Source organism: Trachinotus anak, unplaced genomic scaffold (assembly GCF_046630095.1).
Source record: "Trachinotus anak isolate AG129_WGS33_773 ecotype Australia unplaced genomic scaffold, CSIRO_AGI_Tana_v1 ptg000028l, whole genome shotgun sequence".
Lineage (NCBI taxonomy): Eukaryota > Metazoa > Chordata > Actinopteri > Carangiformes > Carangidae > Trachinotus > Trachinotus anak.
Genome location: NW_027273879.1, coordinates 7,154,929 through 7,173,884, shown reverse-complemented (window position 1 = coordinate 7,173,884; position 18,956 = coordinate 7,154,929). Strand labels below are relative to the sequence as shown.

Below are 18,956 nucleotides of genomic sequence, written 5' to 3'. Positions count from 1 at the left end.
TCTTTGGCTCTAGACTGGTATGGATCCATATCCTCGCAGCTGCTCTGTGAGTGATTAAGAACTAAGATGTCATTACAGCCCAAACAGCGATCAAGAAGTTTCACAGGCTGCATCGGTGTTTTCTGAAAGTCCGAAGTCTTTTGATGCTATTCTCTGCTCATCTTTGTTCAACCTTTGGAAGCAAAACAGTTCTAAAGGTTACCCTTTCATAATCATGGTGTCATTACCCAACTTACTGTTCACAAACTGCTGAACTTGGATAATGAACTGAAATCTCAAGCTGCAGCTGTAAATAACAAAAATGTATAATGTATATTTAAGCTATGGGTTGGTCTTTGAATGTATTATGATTATTCCCAATAGTTTCTCATAGGATTTGGTACCAGGAGTCTGCAGGAAATATCTATAAAGTAAACTTGCTTGAAAGTTAGAGCCAAGTCTTGCATTGCTGCGCTGTGCTCAAACAGCAAATTAAAACAATGCAAGTTTTAAAATATTAAAATATCAGCTTTAGAAACAGGTTATTACACGTTGTCGTGAGGAACAGTGAATGTAAACATAACTTTTGTTTGTTTACAAGAAAACTCCACAGGGCACCTTCACTACTGAACAGAATTGTATACCACAATTATCTGCCACAGTAAGGAGACTAGATTAATTTTGTTGCATCATGCCCCAGTGCCCAAGGATTCATCTCTAAACCTGGCGAGGTGCCAACTTTTATCATTTCTGATGAACCAATTACAATTGCCTTTCTGACCATTAAAGCTTGCCACAAGCATATCCACACTATGCTATGCATGGCTAATCTTGAAACCAAATGTTATAAATGTAAGAGTTGTTAAAATAATTCTTTGTTTTTGTCAGTCACAGAGTTGGAAAGCTGAGGAGTGATCAGGCCTATGACGTGACTGACTTGCTAATATTGGCTGTTCTCCACTAATGCATCCACAATCTTGACATATTTTTGTCATATTTTTGAGAGCACTGAGGCTTAACTTGAATGTGTTATACACAACTCCTTTGCCTTATTTTAAAACACATGGTGTTGTGTTACCCCAGGGCATCCCGTTTCTCATGCAACAAAGGAAATCCTCATTTAGACCACAATGACAGGTCTTCCCCAACTGGTGGTCTGCAGTTGGAGTGCCCCCTGTTTTTTTTTTTTGTTTTTTTTTAAGCCCTGCATGGGATACTATGTGTGTGTGTGTGTGTTTGTGTGTGTGTGTCAGCTAGAATAGCTGCAGACAGCTATGCCATTGCGCCCTGCCCTCATGACAGCCCTGCCTCAACGCCCCCCAGTTGCCATTCTCTTGCAGGCCACTGGGCCATCCACAATCCCTTAGACAGGACTGTGGATGGATGGGGGTTCTCTGTTTTTATTTTGGTCCAGTAGCATGTGAGAGGGATTCAAGTTGCTATTGTTGTGAAGGGCTTTTCTCTGTCAGCTCTGATCGCTCTGAGTTGCATGGCATTGTAATTCAGTTGTGTCAGCATGGAGACTGTTGAGTAGGTGAGACAACCTTTTCACACCTCATTGTCAGCCTGGACTTGTTCCAGGTTCCTCTATATCATAAACTCTCAGTCTGTTACCACTTCTTCATGTAGCTTCACAGCAGCGCATTATAGCTGCAGTTAGCATTGCCACTTGTTTTCACTTTATCTACTTTCGTAAAGCCGGAAAACATCAAGGGAAAAAAAGTTTTCTCATGTTCAACTTTTAGTGTTCAGGCATGCTTTAGGTTTTATTTGTTTTGGTCTGTTACACGATGAAGGGAATTAAACAGCAATTTAGCAGCAACATCTCTTTTCATAAACAATGTTCATGAATTTCCATGAAATTTCTGAGGTTGGTATATAAACCAAAACTATGTGCATACAACTAGAAGCATGTGAGAAGGAAGAGTGATTTAGATGAAGTAACGTTTTTGGGTTTTATTCCCTAATTTTTTACGGGTTAGCTGCAGTCCTTCATCTGCCTCACGCTCCTTTGACTCTTTGTCCCTCCTCCTTGTCTTGGTCGTTCGTGGCACCCTCCCTCTCTGAGTGTAACCTGGCCCTGGGAGAGGCAGCTGCAGGCTCAACTGTGACCCTGTGATGACTCTGCAATTATATCCCCCTGCATACATACACCCACAGCTTAAAATGCTTGTTATGGTTAAGGACAGAAAACAGCCATGTGTCCTAGAATTACATGTGCCCCATCAGAACCTGCCTTTGCTCTGTTTCATAGGTTGCAAGGTACAGGGTTGGTACTGTTCACATATTTAAGTGTGGTAGAAAATAAAATTTCCATGTTAAGATTGAATGCTCATAGTAACTCATCAGTGCCGAACGGCTGGTCAGGTGATTCTTTGCAACATAAATTGTAATTAGAAGGTGCTTGACAAATTCCTGTTGTAGTTACAGATCAGCACATGTGAATGAGTGTAATGTGATACTGTCGTATGAATGTTTTGGTCTTGTGTGCTGGTTGCTTTTGTTGCTCTCCTTATTCAGATAGAGATTATGCTTCACTGTTTTGAATTTCTTTGGAGTTATGCAAGCAGTAAATGAACTGTGTGGTTGTTGGTTTGGGAAATGAAAGCAGATACTGCTGTAATTTACACAGTAGTGGCTCTCGCTTTTCCAAGAAGTAATAGTTTACATGACGTGTGTCTGTGTGAGTGTAGGTGGTTGGATGTGTGTGTCAGATTAATTCACTTTGTCTGTTTACGTGCCTGTGCATTAATAACTCAGTGTTTTATGTGACTCATTTGTAACCTTTCACCATTGAATTGCAGCTCTGTTAACTGTGGACTCACTCCCCAACACTGCTTTGATTTTTTTTTGCCTTCTGACAAATCAGAGAATCAAGCAGAGTAAAGCAGTGTGATGACTTAACCTCTGATTAGTGTGAAATACTGTGCCGCAGAAAATAGTTTTAAGAAAATGCCAACTATGCAGACCTACAATCTGTAAATGCTTTTCTTGTTTGTACAATGTTATTTCATTAGTTTTGACATTGAAAAATGTGATCCTATTTAAAAAGTGCTAAGGACATTATCAAAGCAAGTGCATATACAGGATTCCCTAGACATAGTGTTTAGCAGCAGTGAAACAACTTTTACAGATCCCACAATATTGAAAATGTCTTCTGTTGTACATTAAAGCTTGAAAAATGAATGAACATTGTGTCCAGCACAACAGATATACAACAGATGTGATATTTTTGGCTGACCGCAACAGTGAGGCTTTAGAAATGTGAATGTCTGTGACCGACTGACTGAGTGATGGAGTTACACCGTTGGTCAGCTCAGTGTCACATGACTGAGTAATGATGTCACACCACTGGTCGGCTGGCAGAGTGTTGGTGCTTTCCCAATGGCCATTGCTGTTTCAGAATGTATTGGCATGAACAGTTTCTGTTACATCATAGGGGAGTGTTTATATACAGTATTATCAACTTAGCACCTTTGTTGCTAGATTTGCCAACTTTTCAGACCCATTCAGCTACTTTTTTTTCAGACAAGCACCTTGTGACAACTCTAGTGACTTTTTGGAAAAACCCTTTCCGTAGGAAAGAGTCACCAGTATTGCCCTGCAAGTGCAAGGTCACTTTCTCTCTGCAGGCACACCTCTCTATGCATCTCATTGACTGCATGGCAGCTGACATAGGTGTGAATGAGCTTACAACTTTCTCTCTGAGTGATGATTTTACAAGTAAATATAAATCACAGCACAGCCATTGTCTTTAACTTAGATTTTTGGTGATTTAGTCAGACAATGTTGCAGTTATAAACTCAGGATTTAAGTAGCAGAGCAGCAGCTTGGAAATGGCTCAGAGATTAACATGCAGTCTTAATTTTAAATTGTTGCCTTATATGACCTGTATGTTGTATTTTGCTGCCTTGTGTGAAGCACTTCATAATGTGGGTTTAGAAAAGTGCTCCATAAATAAAGTTTATTATTATTGTTAATGGGCCACGTTTCAGTTGTCCATGTTTTCTGTTCTCTGACAACAGAAACAGAGAAACATGTAAATGAGAACAGCTTCATTGGGAATTTGGCTTCATTAAAATACTCTACATGTGAGCACATTGAGTAGGAGAGAAGCAAACACATAAACGACAGAAACCATGAATGTAGTTGTTTTGCAATAGTTCCACAACAGGTTTCAATTTCACACAATGACCATACATGTTCCAACCATATATTGTATTTTGACTTAGTTTTGTTTTATTGTTGACCCCTTGGCAACCCATTAAGTCTCCCACAACCCACAGATGGATCACCACTCAAAGTGAGAAACACTAGACGAACAGACGCATCATTCATTGTTTCCACACAGCCTTTCCTGTCAAACCAGTGTCTACAAATAGACATTATTGTTAGTTAATGCCTGTTGTCTAAATAAGTTGTGTCCCACACACAGGCTACTTCAAAGAATGGGCTTTTCCATCTCGGACAGGTAATCATTTCTCCTTCATGGGGGCTGCTGCAGTGCAGCTCAATCATCTGTAAATCTCCCCCTTCTCCTCTCAGTCTGCATTATTTATGGCAAAAGGATGGTCAAATATAAAGGTTTTTAAAATTGAAACCCTCCCTAATTCTTCCCTCTTGTCACATTCGTCCTTCTCTCCCTCTGTCTGGCTGACTTGGCTTCTCTTTGGTGGCGGTGGTTGTTATTTTTCCTTGCTGGGATCACGGGTTCTTCTCCTATGAAGTAATTACAAAGGCCTGTCTATAGATAAAACCCTAGACTGAGCCTTGTGCCTGGACACCTGTGGAAATCTGTGCTGATTGGCAGAGAAGATAAAAGCTTTTTGACCTGATTAACTATAGAAACGAGAAAGTATTGTTTGATATTTTCAGTAAAATGAAGTAGAAATTGCTCAGAATTGCTGAACCACAATTGTACTTCCCTGTTTTGAAAGCGTTTGAGATTTTCAGATTTCCACAAGTGTTCATCATAAAGTTAGAGGTTATTCCTGGTTGGGGTGCTCCATGAAATGAAAATCTTTGTCTTTTTCATTCTGTCTGTGACAAATGAACACACACACTGCTGGATCCTTTGATGCATTAGTTAATTCACCTCAACATTGTGTTTTCCCCTCTCTTTCCCTGCTGGAAACTTTGGTACTCCCCAGCCAGATTCAAAAAGCTGTCATTTCTAAAATTAAGCTGCTGAAGGTGACTTTCTTGTTTTCTTTCCTAGACCAGAGATGATTTCCTGGGTCAAGTTGATGTCCCTCTCAGTCATTTGCCGGTGAGTTATTTGCATCTGTGTGTGTGTGTGTGTGGCCAGACTGACTGTTTTGAATACTCAGCTGTTTCTTATCTTGAATTTTGCACTGCCTGTTTAACCTCTGTGAAGGTCAGGCAAAGAGTGTGTTTGTGTGAGAAAGTGTGAGCCACACAAGCAGAGTTTTGTTGTGATCAAACAACACACTCCTTGTAAGAAGTAGACAACAGGCTGTCTAGAATGTAAACAGAGGTGAATGTCCTGAGGGCAGTTCTCCTCAGAGTGAATGGAAAAACTACACTTGTCAAATTCACACACTTACACTGGACTTCTGGGACAGCAGCTTTTGAAAACAGTCACGTGCAGAACCAGTGTCCGCTGCTCGGGAGCTTTTGCAGTTTATGTTTGATGCGAGTGAACAGGATCTGAAACTAAAACACGCAGACCTATAGCTCATTCTGATGCAGCACATCTTCTACTCAGTTGAGAACTGAACTGTGCTGTCAGACTGGTTGTGGCTGTCTGAAGTTCTGTCTAAGGTTGAATCTTAAAAGCATATCAGTAAAAGGTGTTGGGGTTAATTATTAATGTCCTGTTTGGCTCCCACAGGGCCAGGGAATTAGTAGCAGATAAAAGCAACAGCTGAGTCACGTTGAGAGATGAAGTCATTGGACAGGATAGAGAATATTTGGTCCTGATGCAGCTAATGCTTCCTAATGCTGAAAATCTTACTTAAGCCATTACACAAATTGACTGAGCATGAGTGTGTTGCTTCTACGCTTGTGTAGATGCTGTGATCTGCATTTAATGTGCGTTTTGATTCAATTCGTTTTATGCATGACTACATGTTTTTAGGAATTGCAGTCTTATTCATAGTTACTGGACATTACTTTACTTCTCATGAATCAGGCCAGCCTCGCTGACTCATCAGAAGCACTCTGGTAGCTGCCTTTGACTTGTGGAAGCTTGAGCTGCTTCAGCTGTTTCCAAACACAGTTTCATGCACCATACAGCGTGAAACCTTGTGCCAACTCTTGTCCTCACTCAAGCCCTGGTTTGCATTAGTCACACATAAGTTAGAGCGCATGTTGCTTCAGGCTTTTAAGAGCAGTGTTTTCAAACTATCATTAAGATGCATTATGTTCGAAACTTCATAGTTAATCTCAATGTCTAAGACGTTAAGGACAGTTTGGTACAAACTGAGATGAGAGATTATTTTCAAGAAAATTATTTTTGATTTTTAAATTATTTATTTATTTCTTTGTTACAAAACTTACATTGAAGATTACACTTTTGATATGTAAAGTGACAGTCTGATTTAGTACAAATTACAAAGCAGTATGTGGTGAGTAGCCAGTGTGGACTGCCTTGGCACAGTCAGACAGCAGTGGGAGATTACTGTGAATTGCAAAAGACCTTTCTGTGTTCAATATGTAACAGGAGAAGCTCAGCATTGCATAATGACCATGTGATGGCTGTGCAGAGGGTTGCAGCAGCGCTGTAAACTCATGACTCATGACAAACCCATGATATATTTTGGTACTGCCCAACATGTGTATTTGCTTATGTGTTCAATTGATTGCTGTCAACAAATGAGTCCTTTTAATTTGCAGACAGAGGACCCCGCTATGGAGCGTCCCTACACATTTAAAGACTTCCTCTTGCGGCCCAGAAGGTCAGTCTCTACTGGATGTGACAAACAGGATGTGACAAGTAATCAGTAAAAATAGATGCCAGTAATGAAACTTCTTAGTTTGATTGGGGTCTGCTTTGCCCCAATTAGAAAGTGGACCAGACAATGACAGATTATTAAACTCATTAGTGACTCAAATCCTGGTGTGCAGTGTAACACTATGCAGGCTGGTGTCACGTCTCCAGAAAGCGGTAAGTTCATGTGGAGGTTGAATACTACATCTGAAAGGCCATCTGGTGATAGTAGGCAGTCTGGAAACTCCCTGTATTTCTAAGCATTAGCCCGCTATGGGCTCTGAGGGTTTATTGTGGTATTTTCAAGTGGGTCCATTCTTGCTGATGTTTATCTTCCAGTCACAAGTCCAGGGTGAAGGGTTACCTGCGTCTGAAGATGGCCTATCTGCCCAAACAAGGAGGACATGAGGAGGAGGCTGGAGACATGAGAGAGGAGGCTGAGGTAAGGTGTTGGCCACTGTTGTCAGTGAGTTAATTTCAACTGCTGACTTTGCATTACCTAAGGTGACTTTTTGACTGTCTTGTTCATAACAACCTGAAGCCAAACCACATTTCAGTTTTATTGTTTCCTTCCACACAAAGAAAACACAGTTTTAAAGAGCTCAACGGTGAACGTAAACGTCCCACTTTAGACTAAGAGAAATGTGTGTTTTTTGCTTAGAGTGAGAAGAGAAAGGACAGTTCGTCTTTGTATTCCTTTCTCTAAGAATTCAGGCAGCATCTCGCTGCCAGAATCTGGTGAAAGTCTTTTCCAGGTCAGAATCTGGAAAAACCATTTACTATATGGCCTGTTATTTGAAGAAATGGGAGCTTCTCCTCTTTTACTTTGTGTGTTCTTGCACGTGTCTGTGTGTTCAAGTGTGGATTTCACATGGCTTGTGAAAGAGAGTATGAAAGGTGTTATGAATTTTCAGATGTGAAAGACTTCATAGATAAGGTGACATTTAGCAAGTATGAAAACTTAAATGCCACTCTGCTCTCAGAGTGGCATTTGTTCTCACTGTGAAATATTTTTCAGCTTTAGAAATGCACTGTTCTCATGCTTGCCTTCTCTGTCTGCTTAGCCTAAAAGAGTTGAAATTTATCAACTGTTAGTGACGCCGATGCACTAACATTAGCTTAGTCTTAGATCGTGTGGTCGGGGAGATATCCCAGCCAGCCAGCAGCTTGTCACACAAAAATAAACACCAGTTAATGTTAATAAAAACATTTCAAACCACAACATAGCACTCAGAAAAAAACGAACCACCCAAGAGTGAATCCAACATCTTTAACGTATGTTTGCGTCCCCTCTTAAACCATTTGCTGATGCTTGTGTGCCAGTCCAGCTCACTGGAGTATCTGTGAACGAGGTGTATGTCCTGAGCTGCTGGTGAGTTACTCATACTACCTTGTGTCAAAAACTGCAAACTTTCTCTTTCAGGGATGGGATGAGTCTGCAGACTCCGGCTCCCAGCGACCACAGCAGCTGCTGCCCCCATTGCCCCCAGGCTGGGAAGAGAAGGTGGACAACCTGGGACGCACCTACTATGTCAACCATAACAACCGCTCAACACAGTGGAAACGGCCCTCTAACATGTATGCATGATCTCCCTCCTTAAGTTTACATTAGTTTAATGATAATAAATCATAAAAGCAGTGCCAAAGACTTGAACAGCACCTAAAAGTTAAAGTATACATTTTATTACATAAGTCTATGAAGCCATTTGTTTAAGGGGTCATTAAATATTTATGATTGAATCAATTGATCAGAATAATTAAAGCTATATTTTCCCTGTGTTCATATTACGCTTTGGTAAATCACCACAGCACACTATCAAACTCATGTATGGCCATGCTTAAAATATTTGCATAATGATTTTCTATTAGATCTTGAAAACTCTCAACAGGAAAGTGAATAAGCATATTTCTCAAAATGTGAAAAACTATTCCTTTAAGAAAATATGCGAGTGAGACACAACTATAGCTTGATAGACACACAACCCACAGATATTATTATTTTGTTATTTCCTCAAATTGACATTGGTTCCTCTGTCAGAATGAGCAAGTACAAATCAGTGTGATGGGTGACAGACTTTACTGTAATACTACATTTAGCTATCAATTGCATTTTTGGTTTTCATTTGCATAGCAGTAATACTGACTTAGCCTTTTGGCTCAGTCGTATTTTGGAACTTAGTAACTGTATGAAATTCCTTCCTCTCTCTCAGGGATGTGATTTCAGAGACTGAGAGTGACAATCAACAGCGGCAGATCCATCAGGAAGCACACCGTGTTTTCCGTTCAAGACGCCACATTAGTGAAGACCTGGAGAACGAGCACCTGGAACCCAGGGACATGGACAATGTGAGAGAGCAGAATATACACATACATACAGTACACACATACACACACACATGCAGTGAGCCACAGCTGTCTCAAGTGATAAGGTCACTAAAATGTTATTGTTTCATGCTGTGTCTCCGTGTTGCTCATATAGTCGTGGGAGCTCATCACAGAAGAAGATCCTAACGACAGCTTGTCCCAGTCTCTGCCTGGCCCCTCCTCCATCTTGACACCACAGCACCCACCAACACCTGTCACCCAGGAGTTTGCTGAAGATTTGAATCTGAGGCTGTCTCTCACTCCCGATACCAACGGTGAAGTGCCAGGGCCCAGCTCTGCTATGGTGAGACTGAGACACTGTAATTCTGAGGAGTTAAAACCTGAACCATTCCACATTTAAATCACTTGTAGGCAGTCAAATTAATTCCTGGCAGGTGTTTTTTGTGTCAGTCAGGCAGTGCCTGCAATAACGTTTATACTCCCTACTTGATTTTTTTTTTTTTAACAGAGCCAGCTGTCAAACAGACTCCGTTCCTCTAGTATGACGGATGGCGTCAGTGATCAGGCCCAGGCTCCTCCTCTTACGGTACATATTTCTGAACCACCACATGTCACTCCGTCCTGCCTGCTTTCTTCTTTGCCTTCCTCTCTTTCCTTGTTGCAATACTCCAAGTGTAGTGAACATCCTTTTCTTTGTTCTCTGATTACCTTAGCAGGTTTGTATTGACTTATATACCTCATTGCTGTTGGCATGTCTCACTGCTGCCGGTGTACCACGCATCAAAATCACCACCTTTGTTCCTCTTCGCATTTAAAATTTCCACTTGTGCGTGCTAGCCAGAGGTCACTACCTCCTCACCTCCTTCCTGCTCTCTATGCTTCTTCGATTTTTACCGTTCATCCTTGTCTCCTTGCCTCTGTAGGAATGCCACACTTCTTCCTCCCCCTCGTCTCCCGCTACGACTTAATGCTCTTTGTGATTCACTTGCCGCTGTGTTTGATGTATTGTAGAAACATTGGCTCCAAAGCCGTGTGCCAACAGCTTGACCGTTCCAGTCGAACCCCAATGGGAGGGGGAGTGAGATTAAGAACAGAACCACATCAGTTCACATATTCCTCAGAGAGTCCTGAGTCATAGCATCAGTGGGGATTCAGCTCGACCGACTTTGTCACAAGATCTGAATCAGATGTTTGTCACAGAGCTGAGTCACAGCAGTGAGCTTGACTTAATTAAGCCAAGGAAAAGTGCAGGTGCCAATGTCAGCCTTACCCTTGAATGAGGCGTCTCTCAGGAATGGAGAGCACTAGGCTCATAAAGAAACCATCAGAGGGAAAATACAAACTGCATTTGTTTGCTGCCTCTCCTGGGTTTAATATTTTCCTCTTGGAGTAGTGAGCAATTGAGTATATAAGGTAGTATTGGTTATATATAGAAGTTGAAGGACAGTGTTCTTCAGGAAAGCAGTTAGTTAGTACAAACAGTCCCTTTATGATTTTAAATGTGTATGTAGATGGAGAGGTGCTGTTTGCTTGTGGGATTGTATCTTGGATACCAGACCTTTATTTGAAACAGGCTTGTGTTAGAGAAAGACTTTTATTTCTCATCTCCCCCAAGTTAATGGAAACTCAAAACTTCCTCTGTGCTTGTTGTCTTTATACATTCAGTATTATGTGCATTTCCACAGCTTTTCATACCCATCACCACTCTGCTGCTCTCAGATTCTCTTCTCTAACAGAAATATTTTTTCCATTCACCCATTAATCCCTGTCCTTTTACGTTTCCATTTTTCCTGATCGATATTAAGATGCCGTGAATGAGACTCAAAACCATTTCATTGACGGGACCTCAGCATATATCAGAAAAAAATGGAAAGGTGGAAAATTGATGGATGGTGGATGACTCTGTTATTTCTGTTAAAAAAAGAGAAATTCAAAGTGGTGAGAGTGACGTAGCTGTACTGATGGAATCCAGCTGTTATATGAGACTTTGACACTATTTGAATTCATTTTAAGCCTAACACTAAACCCAAAATTTTAAAACAGCTAAATGTGTGGTTTTGACTGAACTACACTGATGTCATCATCCTACTTGTGATGTGTCTTTTGGATCACTTGGAGGAAATTACAAGTTCTGTTTTGTTTTCTGTGCATTTGATTGTTACAGTTATATCTGAAATTCAAACTCCTTTTGTGAACTTTCTGTGAACTTCAGCACTGCTCTAACATTTTCAGGACACAGAACTGTTTTCTCTGATTGTTGTTACTGTAGCTTTTCTTCTTGGGCTGAGAATAAAGATGCTACTTTGCCTGGGGATTAAATTTACAGTTCAGGGAAAAAAAAATCTGTGTCTTCCCTCCAACAGGGAAATGCAAGCCTGAGAACTTCTGCAGCTCAGACTGCCTTGATTTTCCTTCTGTTTTGTCTGTCCTAATATTAAAGTTGATTCATTTTCCACTTTATTATCCAAAAATTATTGGCAGCACAGTGCTAAAACTTTTCTTAACCTAACTCTTGTGTAATACAGTCAGCCAATCACAACAGCAGTTTCTTGCCAAATGAATTGTGCTCCTTCCTGCTGCCTGTCAACCTCACAGCACGTATGCTTCAGTGGGTGTCCTCTGTTTTCTTTTTGAATACTCACAGCCACAGCACTTTCCCACCATGGTCCATAATCACAAGAATCTCCTCTCTTTTTGTCAGTCCTCACCTGTTTTGAGAACAAATTCCCCCTTTTGTCCAATCATTTTTTTTCTCACTCCTGCCCAAACACTCTCCATTGCCCCTTTACTTCCACCCTGGCAATGAAAACATAACATACTGTGAACTAAAGACGATCTTCCCCTGTTGTCTACCACCAGCAGAGTTCCCAGACCAGAAGAACAAGAGCTCAAACAGTCTCAGGTGGTGAGGAGTCTATGGTAATATCTCAGTTTATACACAGTTTAAACCCTATCAGTCGTACACCTCTCAGTTCCCAGACACCACGTAGGATGGGCTGTATCTGTCCCCTGACTGGTTTTGTCACTGATGAAAACCAACACTTGGGTAGAAAGACGCACAAGGGCTTTCAATCATTTATTCTACTGTGTTATTAGTCAGCTTTCTTTAAACAGATCCCTCTTCAAGAAGGCATTTTTTAGACATTTTTCTCCAACATGACCTATCTTCATGACACAAAATGCATAAATAAATGATATAGTAAATGTTCTCTCTGAAAGGGATGGCGCAAGTTGGTGTAAACATTCATAAAACCGTGGCTTATCGTCAATGTTGGCACTGACGATAAATCAGCATTATAAAATGTGTCCAATGTCCTGTGTTGCTGTCTACGCACATTCATATCTTAAATATTACAACAGTTTATGCTGTGATCATTTGGTCGACTATTTCAGTAGTCTTTTTTGCTACAAACAGTTAATGGTTCACTCATAGTAGTAATGTTCCACTACTTTTCCCTAGTTGATGCTTATTTTAGTACCAGTGTTTAGTGTTTCATTGTGTTTTGTGTGTGAAGGTTCACCTGTTTTCCCATTCGAGTTGTAAAGCTGCTTCTAGTTCATATCCTGTTCCTAAACAGTTTGTCATTGTGCAGCTGAAATGGGAAAAGATTTTAAAGCCTTTGTCTTGTTACCAGATTCTGAGATATGTGGTATGTTGGAATAACTTTAGTGTATTGAAAACATCAGTTTCTATCCTCTTGAGCATTTGTGCCATGACTCTCTTGGAGAGGGCACAAACCATTTTAAGATATCAATAAGATTCCCTCCACGTGTCCTTAAGCCTATTAGCCTGTACTGATTAGTTGTCTTTGCTTTGCTCTCTCTCCACACTTGGCCAGTCTCCCTCGGCGACTGCTTACACCTTGACCACCCCTGGCCTGCCCCCTGGATGGGAGGAGAGGAAGGACGCCAAGGGAAGAACTTATTACGTCAACCATAACAACCGCACCACAACCTGGACTAGGCCAATTGTGCAGGTACAGCAGGTCTGAGGGCTGGCTGTCGGGCTGCCTGGAGACTATCTATGCATGGGACTGGACCTTAGACTGGCCCCTGTCATGGCCTCGGCCTGTGTGCTGGACCTCTTCCTCCTCTATCCTCCCCTCTGTTTCTCCTCTGTGTCGCAATAAAGAATGACGAAAAGAGACACAGCCTTTCAACCTCACAGTCTCTTACTCTGTCTTTCTCTCTGTCCAGTTTCTTATTCTGTTCAACTTTATTGTACGTCTTCCTTCTCCTGTCTAGCATTTTGTTTGATACTCTGGATGAAGTGCAACTCTGCATCGGTCACATCTTTCTTAAACTCTGGCATGGAACTGCAACCACCACTTTTTCCCTCCCTTTTCCCATTTCTACCCTGTTTTTCCACTTGTCTTTCCGTCTACAAATGAGGCAGCAAATGAGACACTGCTACATGGGACTGGGTGCTATGGTTGATGCTCATGTCTCTCCTCTTTGAAATCCATCCCTTCATCTATGCTTCTATCAGAACACTGCCGTTATATTATAGCTGTTCATCTGTCTGTCACCACACAGTCTTCTCATTCTCTGGTTCTCATCAGGTTTTGTTATTACTCAGTAGGAGAGGACACTGCCAAATGGTTTAGACAACAGTGTCATAGCATTGCTTTGTCTTTGATATGTAGTAATAGCCATTTGTGCCTGCTACTAGGGTTAGGGTTGAAAATAACACTTAACTGAATTTCAAGCCTTTCCCTACCCCTGTTTTCCAGTTGGACGCAATCGTTGATAATTATATTTCAAGTGACATAAATGATTGCTTTCTTGGGCCTAAATGACCCACGCTTTTGACATTTTAGGAGCTCATTTTCCTGAGAGAAAAGCTTGCATCCAGACCTCTCCGGTGCAGGCAAGCAGCCTTGACAGCATGGCTTACAGTGTGATGGGGAAAAGTTTACGCAAAACAGCATCACCCTTATTTCCAACCCCCTTTAACCTCAAAAGTGCTATTCTCACTGACAGCTGACTGAAGACGGAGCCAGCACCTCAGCAGCAGCAGCAGCAGCAGCAACAGCAGCAGCATCAGCATCAGGAGGAGCCTCGGCCATGCCACCCGCATCCACCCCCTCCTCCTCTTCCAATGCCTCCAACAACCACCTCCATGAGCCCCAAGTCCGACGACCTCGTAGCCTCAGCTCCCCTACTGTCACCCTTTCCACTCCCTTGGAGGTGAGAATTAGCCACCTGCACCATCCCGCTCCGCCATACCCATGTCCTTTTCCTCTTTTCACTACCTGAGGATTACTTATTTCTACCTCCTTTTTTCTTCAATCCTCACCCTTCCTCACTTTCCTTTCCTGCCCTTCTTCGTTGTATTAGTACATCCATCCTTAAATGGATGTAAACGTAAATGGCCAAATCACGATCCTCACCAGTATATATCAGCAAATCCTCAATTTCCTTCTTTAATATTACACTTTTCATCTCGTATCTCTCCTCCTTTCAGGTTGACTCTGTAATGATGGTGCTCTTCTCTCCTCCCATCCTTGCCTACCCTATGAAAATGTTAATCTCACCAGTTAACCAGTCGTTTCTCCTCATCCCTTATTTTCATCTCTCCCTTGGTGACAATTTTCTTTCTTCATACTGCTCTTCCTTTCATCCTCAACATATAATGAGCTGAGGACTGAGCACTAAAGCAGCTCTCCAGTAAACAGACACTTGTCACACGAAGTGGTCCGAGCTTTACTCAGGCTTTGTTAATCATGATGATGAGTTTGTTGTGAACAGAATGCACAGTCAGCATTTCATTCTGCAGTGCAGCGTGTTTTGAAGCAATAACACTAACAGGATGAAGCTGGTGTGGTAAATCCAAGATGGCAGATTCATCCAGTTGCTGCTGAATGACTAAATTATTTAAATTGATCTCAGTTCCCAAATGACTGTTGTAATCTGCTAAAGCAAACCAGAATCCAGAGGCCATTTTACCAACACAAAGGCAGCACCAAAAGCGAATAAAAATTCTATTGTTGGATCTTGTGGTTAACATTTCAAGATTAATTTGTACAACGTGACATCCTTTGTAAATGCCTTAAAGAAGAAATTAAGAACTTTGAAACCCTATGGGTTCCCTAATGCTAAGTAATTTAAGAGACAAGAAACATGCATTTCATTTTTTTAAGTCATAGACACTCAGAAAGATTTTCTGTTTCCTTTGTCACGCAGCTGCAGTGTCTTTTATGAAGGAATAAGTGAGCATTCAAGGTTAACTCAAACACCTCGTGTAATGTAAGTCCTGTGCCTGCAGCTGTTCGACGCTAAAAAGCTTCCAGCCACCAAATATCTTAATGGAAGTTGCCCTTGAAGCAAGCAGGCATCAGTGGAGTGCTTTTAGGTTGAAGCCGCTGCTTGTCCATTCAAAATGTTGGCCTGAGCCCAAGTAGTGGACAAATTGAATGATTGCTTTGTTTGAAAAAGAGGAACATTGTTAAATTACTGCAGAATGTTTTGATCACTGACCTTAAATAATCTGATTGTCAGTGATCAATAGTGGCTCAGAGTCATACCCAATCTCTCCGCAGTATGTCGGCATTTTTCACATCCTGGCTATGGATTCACAACATTATCATGAAGCCAATCTCTTACTCATTGGTCAGTGGGTTTAATGATCAAACAGGGCAGGTGATTTATGTGTTAACTAATAACTACATGAAACTACAGGTAATGCATTGAAATTTCCACTTTTTGTTTTGACTTGAGCAGGCAACCGTTTTAAGGCTGTTAGGAAAATAACCTTTAGGGATAATCAACAAATTATTCTACACCTATCAGACTACATACCCTCATCATAATTCTGTGTGGGTTTCAGTGTATGTTAGTGTTGTTACCACAAGGCTTTGTGTGTGCATATGCACATTTGCCTCTTAAACCAGCTGATGGGCTTATACTTTATAAAAGTTTAGAAACTTTTGATTTAGTTGTTCACCTGCTGTGCACAGTTGCCCTCCATACAAAATAACATTTATCTTGACCTTTGAATTATGCATTAAAGCTATAAATACACCACATAAACTTGGCTAATTAGGATCAACACATATCTAAAAAAAGGATGGTCTCTTTTTGACCTAACACTGCATTTAATGGCTTCATTTAGTGGTGAAGGTCCTTTGCTGCCACCAAGGGAAGAGACCTGAAGGAGGTTTAATTAAGGTGTGTGTGTGTGTGTGTGTGTGTGTGTGTGTGTGTGTGTGTGTGTGTGTGTGTGTGTGTGTGTGTGTGTGTGTGTGTGTGTGTGTTTTCACAAGGTATTGTGGAAGTGAAAGGAAATGAAACTCTCACAGCAGGATGTTGTAATTACAACTTCCAGAGGAGGTGGAAGGTCTGTGGATTAATTAATGCAGTTTTTCTCTTGTTAAAAATCAGATCAGTCAGTGATAATTACTGCTAAAAGAACAGTGTGATGTGGGAACACTCGTTATGCTGAGCCACCTTAGTCTGTTTAATGCTGCTTTAGAAGCTTTTAAAATGCCAGAAATGTTAGGTTTCTAGGAGATACAGGGTTTCTGGGCCAGTGGTATCATGTTGCAACTCATTTTTCTTTTACCTTTGACCAATGTCTCTATGACCAGGAACAGATAAATAAAGAATTCTGGTAGTGCTGCAGTGAAGGATCTTCACTTTTTCTTAGACTTTGACATCATTCAGTGAACCATGGTGAAGTGAAAATCTACAAAAAGAGCAGTTATTGAACTGTTACAGCTCAGAGGCTATATCCAGGGAATCAGGAAAAGCTGAAATCTGTAGAACTACTCAAGCATTGATGCACTTTTCTGCTGACATTTTGACTGACAGCCTGACAGGCTGGTGGAGTACGCAGCATGGCTGTTGATTAGCTCCCTCCAGCTTTATATGGAAGTCAAAAGAATTTACCCCGGCTTTCTTTGTCATGATGTTGTAGTGACGATGTTGGTGTTTTTTTCCTTTTCTAATCCTATTCAGTTTTCTGACAGAATACCAAAGAAACTTTTGGACAACACATTTCCATCCTTGTTATTGTCTGCAATGATGATTTGTTTAATGCTGTCAGTCATTCATATTCAGTTATAACTTAAATCCTCTCCTTATCGTCCAATGGGGCTGATAATATTATGCTTAATTTTCTTTATTTTTCCACGTTGTTTCAAGGGAGCAAACAACATACAGGTACGGAGGGCTGTGAAGGACACATTCTCCAACCCCCAGTCTCCCCAGCCGTCTCCCTACAGTTCCCCCAAGTCACAGCACAAGACACAGCAGAGCTTCCTGCCCCCAGGCTGGGAGATGAGGATAGCCCCCAACGGACGGCCTTTCTTCATCGACCACAACAGCAGAACAACCACCTGGGTGAGCCAACACACAGTCATACTAACACGCCTGGTGATGTCACTCTAGGCAGGATGATGCGTGAAGAATAGTGTTTTGTTGAACAGGTCTGTAATCGTCTAATTTACAGGAAAGTTTGCTAACAAGTAAAGGGAGGAACGAGATAGTTTTCAGTTCTAGTGAGTTGCTTACATAACCTCACTACACAACATAAGGTCTGCACACAAGCATACAATCCAACGTATATAAAGTTTCCAGTAATGAACAAGTATTTGGTTCAAATTTCAACGTTCCTCTGGGAATCAGCAGCTGTATAGAAATTCAACACTGTTAAACGAACTCAATTGAAAGACCTATCTTGCACCCTGTTCTCTATTTCCCTTATAATTTGTAAAAATGTTCATGGGTCCTTTCAGGAAATGTCTCAGGTCCCTGAGGAAAGTCTTAGCAAACAAACTGTCAAACAAAACAAAACATACAAACTACTAATCAATTTTATAACTTTGAGTTATCAAATAGGGACTAAAAATCTAGGGCAGTGGTTGGTGTTGATTTCACTGGATCTTATAGTGACACCTGGTGGTGTGAGAGTCAGTTTCACATTTACTTCAGCCCTTAATAGGATTTACCTCTGGAAATGTGTGATATTTCAGAGTTGCTGTTTTTATCCTGAAACTACAGCAACAATAAAAATGCTGTGTTTACCATTTAAAAAGAAAACTCTTTCTTCATGGTGTTTCCTTCCTCCCCTTTCTGACAACCAGGAGGATCCCAGGTTGAAGTATCCAGTCCATATGAGGAATAAGACGTCAATGGAGCCTGGTGACCTTGGTCCTCTTCCTGTAAGTACTGTCACAATAAGACCAGCTACATATTTAACTTTTGGTCCACAAAGTCACTAATAACTGTCTCTCAGATCCCAGTAGTTGCTCAGCTTTGTTATGCAATTACCACTGTGATGTGTTTAACAGGTCGACCTGTTTAGATTACTATGACTGTGTAGTCTGTTTTCTTACCTAAATATGATAGAGAAAAAGTATTTATCCAGCTTGTTGCACAATTACTGACAATTTATGTTGCACATTGAGTTTTTGTTTACAGTTCAGCTTAGTTAGCTTGACTCAATGATCAGTGTATGTTTGATGTAAAGTATGTGAATGTGGCTTTTGCAGTTAAAGATGAGACATGATCATGTGATCAGACTGCATTAGACATTTCCTTTTTAGTCTTGTCAGAAAAGGGGGGGGCAGAGGGAGACTGTAACTGGTAAGGATGAGAAAGCAGAGTCTGGGCGCTGTGGTAATCCCTAATTAGGTGGTGAAGACTGTCTGTCACCTGCACAATTATCTATGTGACAAAGACAAACTCCCAACATATT

The 18,956-nt window shown here is 41.1% G+C and overlaps 1 protein-coding gene across 10 annotated transcripts in view; it reads left to right on the top strand.

Annotated features, from left to right (window-relative positions):
* nedd4l (NEDD4 like E3 ubiquitin protein ligase) overlaps positions 1 to 18,956 on the top strand; it is a 44,765-nt gene that overhangs the window by 15,699 nt on the left and 10,110 nt on the right. For 2 of the 10 annotated variants that reach the window (XM_071465496.1, XM_071465499.1), the window contains 13 exons: positions 4,415 to 4,450; positions 5,198 to 5,248; positions 6,838 to 6,899; positions 7,271 to 7,373; positions 8,355 to 8,509; positions 9,142 to 9,277; positions 9,411 to 9,599; positions 9,765 to 9,842; positions 12,116 to 12,175; positions 13,096 to 13,233; positions 14,240 to 14,446; positions 17,402 to 17,599; positions 18,343 to 18,420. In XM_071465496.1, coding sequence (XP_071321597.1) covers positions 4,415 to 4,450; positions 5,198 to 5,248; positions 6,838 to 6,899; positions 7,271 to 7,373; positions 8,355 to 8,509; positions 9,142 to 9,277; positions 9,411 to 9,599; positions 9,765 to 9,842; positions 12,116 to 12,175; positions 13,096 to 13,233; positions 14,240 to 14,446; positions 17,402 to 17,599; positions 18,343 to 18,420 — 1,491 coding nt within the window. The remainder of the gene's footprint in view (positions 1 to 4,414; positions 4,451 to 5,197; positions 5,249 to 6,837; positions 6,900 to 7,270; positions 7,374 to 8,354; positions 8,510 to 9,141; positions 9,278 to 9,410; positions 9,600 to 9,764; positions 9,843 to 12,115; positions 12,176 to 13,095; positions 13,234 to 14,239; positions 14,447 to 17,401; positions 17,600 to 18,342; positions 18,421 to 18,956) is intronic. The other 8 variants (XM_071465498.1, XM_071465491.1, XM_071465497.1 and 5 more) reach the window with 5 other exon arrangements.